General features: G+C 36.8%; 1 protein-coding gene across 1 annotated transcript; it reads left to right on the top strand.

Moving 5' to 3' along the window:
• The first annotated feature begins 2,627 nt into the window (after positions 1-2,627).
• LOC119774198 (probable histone deacetylase 1-B) lies at positions 2,628-11,504 on the top strand. Its single transcript, XM_038271597.1, has 14 exons — positions 2,628-2,781; positions 3,410-3,522; positions 3,603-3,720; positions 6,239-6,313; positions 6,399-6,537; positions 6,745-6,886; positions 6,966-7,058; positions 7,142-7,250; positions 7,330-7,470; positions 10,098-10,206; positions 10,362-10,489; positions 10,593-10,760; positions 10,842-10,893; positions 10,985-11,504. Exons 1-14 carry the CDS (start codon positions 2,730-2,732, stop codon positions 11,010-11,012), a joined length of 1,467 nt encoding a protein of 488 aa, XP_038127525.1. The 5' UTR covers positions 2,628-2,729; the 3' UTR covers positions 11,013-11,504.
• Positions 11,505-11,578: the final 74 nt, after the last annotated feature.

The raw sequence follows: 11,578 nt of genomic DNA, 5'->3' as shown, positions 1-11,578 counted from the left end.
CAGAGGCATATTTATTTTAGCGTGTGAACCTCTGACAGAGGAAATTATCTAAGTGTTTGTTTATAAACTACTTTCATACCTGCTCAAAGTGCTGCAGAAAGAAACCCATGCCATTAAAAGAAATATAATTACATCATATCAGTATGTCAAAGCAACCATTTTAGAGAAGCAAAATAATAGGTTGAAGTTTTGACTGTTTTAAAGCTAAAGTCAAGAGGTCCCATGAATTTTAAGTATGTAATGAAAGAGTTTTTTTCTAATATCAATAGTTGTTGGATTTTAAGGTTTAATTTGCAAATGTAAAATCCCTGATTCTCTAAAAGTTGAAAGAAGGAAGTAGGAAGCAGATTTCTATTGGAGGACATTCCTTATAGGTACGTATGTGAGTAGGAATATGAATACAGGGAGGTTTGTGGTGATATCGTGGGGCGGCTCTAGACAGGGGCCAACGGGGGCCAGTGCCCCTGTAGATCATGTCCTTGCCCCTGCTATGGCCCCTGTACCTAAGACATAATACTCAAAGAAATTCTAATGATGATATGTGCTGGAACAGACATAGTTACTGATAGCTCCTTTGGTTCTATTTCTATTTTTTTCTTTACAAATTCTGTTTTTTCTAATTATTTAAAAGCAATAAGGTGATAGCTTCACTGGTATTGAGATAGAATCCCTGTTTTCTCCTGCTAAATGTTTTTTCAAAACAAATTGCTTACATTTTTATAGCTGAATTTATCAGTTTTTCTTGAGTTTTAATTCAGATTTTATAGAAAACCGTAATTTTACCTTAAATTATGTCAAAAATATGTTAAATTCATAAATTCTGAATGTACCGTATATTGAGCTAATAAGGCATAGAATTTTAATTAAACCTGACTGAATAAAAATTTCAGTTCATGCAGCTATCTTAATATCCCTTGCCCTGTTTTTTATTTCATGCGTTTCTGTGCACCCATGAAAACAGGCCCCCTCCTGGCCCCCCGATACATTTGGTTTAGAACCGCCACTGGGCTTGTCACTATTAATTCAAACGTATTTTTCTGCTTTTAGTTAATTTTATGCAGATTTCATATCAGACACTGAGAGTGATATCGAACATAGATATCTAATTTCATTTGTACATGAAAAAAGAACAAATAGTTGTAGCAAAATATATATTATAGTTGTTTGCTTCATCATATTGACCCAAATGTTCCACATTTGCAACGGGATTGATCTCTTTAAGATTGAAGGGTGGTAGAATGATCCTTTAATCCCAAATTAGTCAAAAAAACTTTGAAAAATATTAAAATTCTAATTTATTTAATCTGAACAGGATTCTACCCCACAGGCTTAATTCTCTTATTAAACCGCCCAATTAATTCCCTCTAATAAGCTCTGGTATTAGTTAGAAGAAACTTAATAGACATCATCTTCTAGGATTGATACACAACACCCTGCTGTTAGAAGGCTTTTAACTTAACTGAATAGTTAACTGATTCTATGCAAATACTAGGAAAGGCAAATCCAGTTAATGACAATTCACTGCTTTCCATGGAGGGGAAAGAGGAAAAAGTACATTGAAGTAGCAGATAAAGTAGAGTTGGTTTACACAACTAAATTATGTTTATTTCAATTAGAATTTTAAATATTTTCTTTTTTTCTCATACTTGGGTTTAATAAATAAACATAAATAAAAAAAATTACATAAAAAAAGAGCAACAAGAACAAACATTAAAAAACAGTAAGATGAATAAGAATTTAAATAGAAGTTCTGCAGAATCCTAACAAAGACCCAGTTATTGGATTCAAGTGTGTTTAAACAGAGGCACTTCTTAAAGGTGTAGGACATTAGCCCTCAAGGACTGGAGACACTTGTGTTAAAGGGTTTTTTTTTCCAAAAAATATTTGTAGATACTGATTGCAAATAGGTTTTTCATCATTATTTCAGTTGCCTTTTTCCATGGTAAGGAATTTTCTTTTTTTTAAGTAAAAAAAATTACATTTTCAAACTAAAAATATAAGTTTTCAATTGAATAAGCATAAAAATTAAACTAAATGACATGGAAATTTCACTTCACCTTTTGGTTCTCTTAATGTATTTTAAAGGATAAATAACTGACCTGTTTTTCTTTCATGTTTCTATTTGCCTCCACAAAAACCTGCTGGCCCCATCTTGGCCCCTCTGGTAAATATGGTCTAGAACCGTCGCTGCACAGATGACCTTTTTACTCACTTTCCTCTCTGAAAATGGGATCTTATTTCTGCACAAATCTTTAAATAGCTTAGTTTCCCTATGACTGTTGCATTGGCACATTGGAGCTTTTTTCAAACGTCAATCTGAGATCTTCCATGGCATAAAAAATCATAAATTATGAAAAATAATCAATCCAGATAATAGTGATTAGTATGAACAACAGATCTGGATGTCAAGTCTCTTACAGTGATATCATCAATTATTTTATAAAGAGAAAAGCACAAGTCAAGTAAATGGAGCTTTTGCATGTAATTACATACATGAACATAGTTTTAAGATCTTATTATTTTCCTTTAAATTTATGAACATATTTGATCATCTATTCATTATCTGATGTGTGTTTGCAGGTAGTAAAGGAATCCTTTGTAGGTGAACCCAGATCAGATTATAAAACGGTTGCTTTGGCGCCCCCTATGGACAGCTGCTGACTTCACATCCTGTTGACCGAACGTGTCGCTGTTGTCTCCTTAAAACCATCCGACAAACAGCACTCAAAATGGCATTTACCTCTCAAGGCACAAAGAAAAAAGTTTGCTACTACTATGATGGTAAGTTCGCCCATTGTTGCACTTCAGTAAGCAGACTTATTAATTGATAAAATCCGTTTTATTTTACATCCTCCAATTCCTCTTCTTGCTAACCTAAGCTAATGTAGCTAGCTTAAGATGCTGCCCGCTCTCCTCACCTTAGTTTGAAGATATATGTTGGAGCGATTTGACCAAACATAAGCGATTCATTTGATTTTTGTCAAACGTAACTAATGAAACGCATTTCATTGTATTTTTTAAGGTGCTGTTTATGCTAGGATAAGAGCAGCCAATCAGCTAGCGCGCTAACACATGATGTAGGTTCATTGTCAATGAAAGGAGTTATAACCGATAATATAACCATCTTTTTAACCTCAAAAGCCGAGCTTTTGTTTGTGAAAATGAACGAATCGACTTCCAAATATGGTTAAATGGTAATTTGGACGGTCTGATTTTCTTTAATATCGCTGGTAGGGTAGTTAACAGGCAGACCATAGGGAATATCTGTTTATTGACTGAGAGATTCCGTAGCTGCAGTCAGTGTACTTTGACTGTAATGTTTACTGGATACTTTTTGCTTTGTCTGTAGGTGTTTTATTCAAGAGAATAACCCAAATGTGTTAATTTGCTGTATTTGTTCTCTCATTAGGTGATGTTGGAAATTACTACTATGGCCAGGGCCATCCCATGAAGCCTCACCGAATCCGCATGACGCACAACCTGCTGCTCAACTATGGTCTCTACAGAAAGATGGAGATATATGTATGTGAAATTAAACCAACTAGTTTTATTATGTAGTTAAGTGTAATTATGCAGGATGTAATCTCTGAAATTTATTCCAGCGTCCACATAAAGCCAGCGGGGAGGAGATGACCAAGTATCACAGTGATGATTACATCCGGTTCCTGCGCTCCATTAGGCCGGACAACATGTCAGAATACAGCAAACAGATGCAGAGATGTGAGTTTCATCTGAGATGTTATTAAAATCTTCCTGTTCCATTATTTTATATACATGAATCCTGATTGATTCATATAGCCTAGACCTCACTACGCCATTCATGCCTGATGCATAGGGTTAGGAAGTTTTTTTACGATTCCGATTCCCTTATCGATTCTGTGAAACAATGAACTTGGTAAGTGCACTGTGACATTCGTCAACCTTCGCCTGGGACATTCTATTTCTGCTTGCCTCCGCCAGGCTACCCGTCTCATCACAGTCCTCTAAATCTAATGGAGAAGGCATCTGTTTAATAAAAAAGCTTTACTGTACAATTTCGGGATATAAACTAATCTCCCCCTGATTTAAATAAACAAGCGTCACCTTTCTCTCGCTCCGTTAACTGCGAAGCAACTTCGTAGCATGTTTTGTTACATACATTGCAATAGCTAGAATGATGTGAGAATTCCAGCTACCAGTAGTTCTAATTAAACATGCTAGCAATGAAGGGCTGGATTAACGAGAAAGGCAGACTCCCTTAATAACCCCAGAGAGGTAGGAAGTTGGTTTATATCTAGAAATGGAATATGATTTACTTGAAACCACATTAAGCACAGCCAGTGATATAAAACTAACTAATTACCTCAGGAGTTGCCTTCTATGCTGGTTGTAACTATAGCTTCTGTCAAAAACATGGCATTCGTTAAAATGTATGCCATGTTGTGTGCGCAGGTGTTTTTGCATGTTGGATGTATTTCCTCCCGCAGATGTTATTGCCACTTTGCAATGCTTGCAAAGCGCCTTATTGCCATCTTTCTCTTCCTTAAAATGAAGCCAAACTATTGATTGCTTTGACCGCTTTTGTTTTGCTTTTCTAGACTTACCCCTGCTCATGTCGTACTTGCTTACTGAATACCGTGTGCGTAACTTACTGCTAAAATGTACACTTTTTAAAAGAAATGCAATAAAATTTCCTGTTTTTTTTTTACAGGATTATTAAATTAAAATGTCTAAAACAATCTAGAAAATCCCCACAATATTTTGGGATTATGGTAAAAAGGCTCAACATCAAATCTGATTATAAAAACCAAATCTACCATTTATCATTTTACATTAGCTTCCTTTTGATTAGGTAAGTTGAAGAAATAATACAGATTTATCCCCCCAAAAAACCAGACCCTTTAAATTGAATCTTTCAAGAGTGACAAAACTATTATAAAAGATAGTTAAACCCCAAGGATCATCAAATGAATATTGGTGACTCAAAAGCTAACAATTTACCATAATGTAATTTAATCTATGAAAAGTGAGAAAATTGTAAATACGGAAGATTTTAAGGATGGTAGGCATAGATGAAGCCATGATTTTTAGAACATCTGAACTAGTTGCTTACAAGACCAAAGCTGTAGACTTCAGAACAACTGGAAAACTGTACTGAACTCTGTCCATTGAGTCACCTCCAAACACCCTACTATGCATCTGTCCCCATTGGCTCTCACCCCCAGATTCCACAAACTCAATAAGAGCTGTTCCACATCCACCGCTACTCCTCTGTACGTCACCGTCCGCGAATATCGTCTCCGTCCTTTCCCTTCACAAAACGGAGCTGAGTTATATTTTGCTCCGCTCTGGTCCAGCCAGGTCAAGATCCGCAATTGCACAAAACAGGAAAAAGAACATTGATAAGATCCTGTTTGGTACTAAATTAAAATATAGTAACGTGAGATTGGTAACAACAAATGATAGCATAATTTTTATATATTCCCAAAACTAAGGCCATTTATTTAATAGATTGGATGCAAACTATTGGTACTTCAACATGCCAGAAAGCAGATTTCTCATCTCCATCAAAATATTTATTTTATACCGAGGGACTTAAAAGTATAATCAAATGGATTATATCAGGAAATTGATACTGAATCGAATCCCCATTATGGGTGTGATTTACACCCTTATTATAACAGAAGGGATCAGAATAAATGGATGCTCTCATATTCTAGAGAAAACATACCTATACCAGGGTTTATACAGGGATGAGTAACTCTAATGTAATGCTTTTAAATGACCTTAGAAATGCGGTTCTGCACAAACAACCAAAGAACCAGTTATATCTGACGAAATTGTTTTTAGAAATTTTTTTTTTTAATAAAGCATTTTAATTGCCACGATAATCATATTTAAGGAATTTTAATCCCAATTAAGGCCTTAATTAAAAAAAATATATAATTTAATAACTTTTAATGAGTCTTAATGATCTGCGTAAACCCTGTATACAGAATAAAAAAAACAGATGTTGTTTGTAACTGAGAGACAACTTTATGCTTGCAGGTCATGCTGATGATTCTTCTATTTAAAATTAATGTGAATATAAATATCCTTCAGAGGCTGGTCTGATTAAAAACTGCGTAAATATTTCAGCTTCTATTATAAATGTGTTTAAGAGGGGATTAAAATGTTATAGACAGATGTTTGTGCCCAAGTCTGAACAGCATTCTGTACGCAGCCTGAACAATCCGAACGTCTCTGGTGTGTTTTGCAGTTAATGTTGGTGAGGACTGTCCAGTCTTTGATGGTTTGTTTGAGTTCTGCCAGCTGTCTGCAGGCGGATCCGTCGGTGAGATATATTCCCGATCCAGTTCTGTAATGATGTGTGGCTAGGGAAGTGTTAAATTCCCTTTCCCTCCTTCACCATGTTTAAGCCGGCGCCGTGAAGCTGAACAAACAGCAGACGGACATCGCCATCAACTGGGCCGGGGGGCTTCATCACGCCAAAAAGTCAGAAGCGTCTGGATTTTGCTACGTTAACGACATCGTCTTGGCTATCCTGGAGTTACTGAAGTGAGTGTGACTGTGATATCTAATGTTTTCAGCTTGGTAGGGCTCCAACTAACTATTATTTTGCTAATCAATTTAATTGGTTATTTTTTTATCTTTAATACCACCATTTTAGGGCAGTATTGGGGCCCCGTCCGTTACTGGTATCGGTGCAACACTAATAATAAGCATTAAAAATGCTGGTTGTAAAGTATTTTTCCTGATCTCTAGATACCATCAGCGAGTTCTGTATATAGATATTGATATCCATCATGGAGATGGTGTGGAGGAGGCTTTCTACACCACAGACCGGGTTATGACTGTGTCCTTCCATAAGTACGGAGAATACTTCCCAGGCACTGGTGACCTACGGGTATGTCCTCAATGACTCTATCTTTATCCATGTTAAAGTGCTGCAGTAATTAAATTGTATTGTCCTTTTCTGTCTTTAGGACATTGGTGCAGGAAAGGGTAAATATTATGCTGTAAATTATCCACTGAGGGATGGGATTGATGATGAGTCCTATGAAGCCATTTTCAAACCTGTGAGTCATTGAAATCCTGTGTTTAGTCGTCCTTTGATGCTGAAAGAAATCAACTGAGAGCTGTTTTATTTTTTTCCCTAAAGATCATGGCGAAGGTCATGGAGATGTACCAGCCCAGTGCGGTGGTCCTCCAGTGTGGAGCCGACTCTCTGTCAGGGGACAGACTTGGCTGCTTCAACCTCACTATTAAAGGCAAGATGATTGAAAATAGAGGAAACTCAGAGTGTCTCTCCTGGATGTTTTTAATGAGTATTTTACACTGTGTGCTCAGGTCATGCTAAGTGTGTCGAGTACATAAAAAGCTTCAACCTGCCGCTGCTGATGCTGGGAGGAGGTGGCTACACCATCCGAAATGTGGCACGCTGCTGGACATTCGAGACGGCCGTGGCTCTGGATAGCTCCATCCCCAACGGTGGGCATGATCTCTGTCAGAGACACTGATTCTTTTCCTGGTGGTTTTGGGCTGATGCCTTCTCTTGATACATTTCACAAAAGAAAGAGGGCTTATTTGTGGATTTTAAAATAACGTACTGACCTGAATATAAGACCCCGATTATAAGATGACTCCCTCATTCCAGGACAAGTTTTTAGGAACAAAACAAAAAGAATAAAAAAAAAAAGATAATGAATATTAATAAGCCAAATTTATTTGGTTTAAAGAAACTATTCTATATTGAAGTGCAAACAATTGAATTAAAATTGTATTGCATTGAAAGATATGTGCAATCAAAGAATAAAAAGTTACAACAAAAAAAGGTAATAACACCTTTAATTTAAATCTCGAATGCAATCTGAACTTTGCTAACAGAACGTCTCAAAAACCTGCTTTAGGATTTTCCTGCCAGACGTCCTCTGCCTCGCTGCGCTCGCTGTCACTCCATTGCTCTCTGTAACGCATTTCCTTGCTGCCTGACAGTCCTCTGATGCCTCTGCTGCGTTTAACAACCATGATTTTAAAATTGGCGCCATAACTCCGGCTCAAATGTCTGCAAACTTGTCTAACTTTTGATCCATTCTGTTCTGGGCAGCGACTCTCCAATTGTAGCATCCTTGTCAATTTGTCTCTGATGTGTAGGAAAGATGACCTCAGCCACAGGGACATCATTGGCTTTACAAAAAACTGGCGCCCTCTGCTGCTACGTCTGTGTAGCAACCCCAGACAACTGTCAGCCTGTATAATTGATTTGAGCCACTGATCTCTCTTTATTCACTGGATTGCTGATTGTTTGATTATACGGGGTAGAAGTGAAGCCACCGGCCACCATATTGGAACTCCCTAGTTAGACCGGTCGCAATGTAAACAATATATGCGCTACAGCATTGAGCAACGATTATGTTCTCATTTTCAGGGGGACTAAGGACTTTTAAAGGGATAGTTCGGTATTTTTGACATGAATCTGTATGGCATCCCGATCACAAGCGGCATGCAATCACACTGACTTACCCCTGGCAGCGTCCTGTGAGCAGAGTTATCGTCCAGTTTTGGTCAAGCCGAAAGTAGTCCTGCAGGTTTTTAGGTACAGCGAAATAAAACGTTTCTCTTCCCAAAACATTATGTGTCCAAAAGAGTGATATTTTCGCATCCCAAAAACATTGTAGTGGAAAAAGTCACACGTCGTTATCAATTGGTCCTATTTTCTCTCTGTTCGTATCAGTGCGCGCCGTCATTCAGACAGCGAGCCCAACAACAGCCATGTCTCCTTCCGCGGCGGAGGGAGACATGGCTGTTGTTACAGATTCATGTCAAAAATACCGAACTATCCCTTTAAGTTAAATTCATCACTTTGTCACACACTTGTTGTTTCATAGCATCAGTAGCTAACTTTAACTTATATTTTTTTTAAAAATAGGCACATCTTATTGCATTGTCATTATGACATCAGTGAACTCTCTAAATCATGTAATATAACATATTATATAAATCCATTACAATGAAATTGATGTGTTAATGGAGCATAATAATACAGATGTGCCAAAAGTGCTGAATACATGATCTACATGTAATATACATGTATTTATCCAGGGTTTCCGCGGGTCATTAAATAATTATTTAAATTAAGGCCTTAATTGACATTAAAATTCATTAAATGTTATTATCATGGTTTTTAAAAAAATTTATAAAACAATTTTGTCAGATATTGAACTGCTTTATCATGGGTACTTGTTGATGGCATTAAAATTATTTCTAATAGTACGAAAGCATTAAATTAAATGGTAATTACATCTTACATATAATTAAGATTTTACATAAAGACTGCCTTACAAGCACACATCTGTTAATGCTATAGTACTTTTCTATTTGCAAATTGTGCACGAATGATACCATATACTCTTATACTATACTTTTATACTTATTATACTTTTATATGTCTCTCCATTAGCCTTTAAATGTGACAGATTTATAATAGAGCTAAATTAATGAACCAATTTAATAACTCAAAAGAGCTTCAGTTTCTACACTAGCAAAATCCCATAAATTGGTAAAATAACAGGAAATTAAAGTTCATATTTTGCTCTTGGTTTACAACAAGAATCTGATCATTTGAAAAAATTATAAATAAAAGTGTGTGCACACACTGACTCTGACAGGGAAATTACCTCTGGAACGTCTTCCCACAGCCGGCAAACTGCTTGTTTTTGCAGTCAAATGCAAAACACCTTTAATGCGTGTCTCGGTGGGAGTGGGGAGTACCAGCATAGCGGACAGTGGCTTCACTTTTTTCAGGCAATCAGCAATCAAGTGATCAGTGGTTAGACCCCGATTATAAAACGACCCCACATTTTCACATTGTTTTTAATGGAAAAAAAAAACTTATATTCTTGTTTTTGGACAGGCATATATGAATGCTTTCCTCAAAGTGAAAGATAACCTGTAATCAATTGGTCAATTTTATTAATATTTGACATATATGATGCTAACTCTGCTGTTTAGTACCAATTTTAGTTTATAAAGGTTACTTTTTGATAGATGAAATTAGTAGATATTTAAAATACTCTTACAGCCTTTTTGTATTGAAGTATTTTCTCTCTTATTGGCAGAGCTGCCATACAATGACTACTTTGAGTATTTCGGACCAGACTTCAAGTTGCACATCAGCCCATCCAACATGACCAATCAGAACACCAATGACTACCTGGAGAAGATCAAGTGAGCCCACAGATCTTTTTTTTCATTCAAAGTATTTCCTAGTAGCGTCAGATGATGTGCTAAAAGCTGCATTTCATACGTTACATTATGTTGCTTTTAGAAAGAGATGAATGGTTTTCGTCGTCTTAAAACTATTCCTGTTTCGTGCCTTTTAGGCAGCGTTTGTTTGAGAACCTGCGAATGTTGCCTCATGCCCCTGGAGTCCAGATGCAAGCCATCCCAGAGGACGCTGTGCAGGAGGACAGCGGCGACGAAGACGATGATCAAAACAAGCGCATATCAAGTAAAAACATTTCCTATGAGCGGTTTCCTTCCATATATGCTCCTGCATTAGTTCTCTGTTCGAAGCAACTTCTCTTAATATAAATCTATTCTGTAACATTCAGTCCGTGCTCACGACAAAAGGATAGCATGTGAGGAAGAGTTCTCAGACTCAGAGGACGAAGGTGAAGGAGGTCGCAGGAATACAGCCAGCTACAAAAAAGCTAAGAGGACCAAGACTGAAGGAGAGAAGGAGGCAGAAGAGAAGAAGAAAGGTACAGAGGAAACAAAAGGTACTCATTCTTTTTCATCCTCATCTCCCAACAACCCTGTTACTCCTTTAGCTGATAATGTAATTTAAATTGCTTTTCCAGAGGTAAAAGAAGAAGAAAAGGTACCAGAGGAGGAAAAAATGGACACATCAAAGTGAGAAAACACTGCACATACACATTGACCATGATGGCGAGGAGGTGGTTAACAGGAGGCGTTAATCCTTTCCTTCCTCTGGCTCCTTTAGGCCAGATGAGGAGCCCAAGACTCCCTGAGGCCCTGAGCTCCCAGGAATGCAAGTACATCAAAGCTGATCTTAAAGTGGCTTTTTCTTTTTTTTCCTCAAAGATCTTTTCCGACTGTTTCAGTGAAAGTTGGGACTGTATATTTTAATGAAAATGTTTTATTAGCTTTTTTTGTTTAAGAAATTCTTTTCAGTTTGAACACAGAAAATGTGTTTAAGTATTTTTTGTATGAGTTTCTTTTTAATTACTATATGTACTTTGCCAGTTGTGAAAACATCTGTACAAACAGCTTAGCATGTGTCTTTTTTTACTGTGTACCTGGATCTTATTTAACTCCGACATTTTTCACACCTGATGTGTTTTGGTTATGTGCCTTTGGATTGGTAGAAGAAAAACGTAGAAATATTAGATCCCTTTCTGGAAAACACGGAGCTGATCCTTTCCGCCAAAACCACATATTCATTTTTAAGAAGTTCTTTGTTTTTCCCAGGAATTAGTAATTGACTTTTTTGTTTTTTTTTTTTTAGAAAAGCCAGACATCCTAGTGGATATTTGTGTACATTTTCTTAAACATTAGTCAACACACTCTGAATTAG

This window comes from Cyprinodon tularosa, unplaced genomic scaffold (genome assembly GCF_016077235.1).
Source record: "Cyprinodon tularosa strain WSP-4 unplaced genomic scaffold, ASM1607723v1 ctg80, whole genome shotgun sequence".
Lineage (NCBI taxonomy): Eukaryota > Metazoa > Chordata > Actinopteri > Cyprinodontiformes > Cyprinodontidae > Cyprinodon > Cyprinodon tularosa.
The sequence above is the reverse complement of the archived record's forward strand: the minus strand, read 5'-3'. Positions and strand labels throughout refer to the sequence as shown.

Excerpts from the sequence above, each read along its gene's own strand:
- LOC119774198 (XM_038271597.1), top strand. The coding sequence starts at position 2,730 with ATGGCATTTACCTCTCAAGGCACAAAGAAAAAAGTTTGCTACTACTAT. Across the intron at positions 6,538-6,744 it reads GCTATCCTGGAGTTACTGAA|ATACCATCAGCGAGTTCTGT; the intron begins GTGAGTGTGACT and ends CCTGATCTCTAG. Across the intron at positions 10,894-10,984 it reads GAAAAAATGGACACATCAAA|GCCAGATGAGGAGCCCAAGA; the intron begins GTGAGAAAACAC and ends TGGCTCCTTTAG.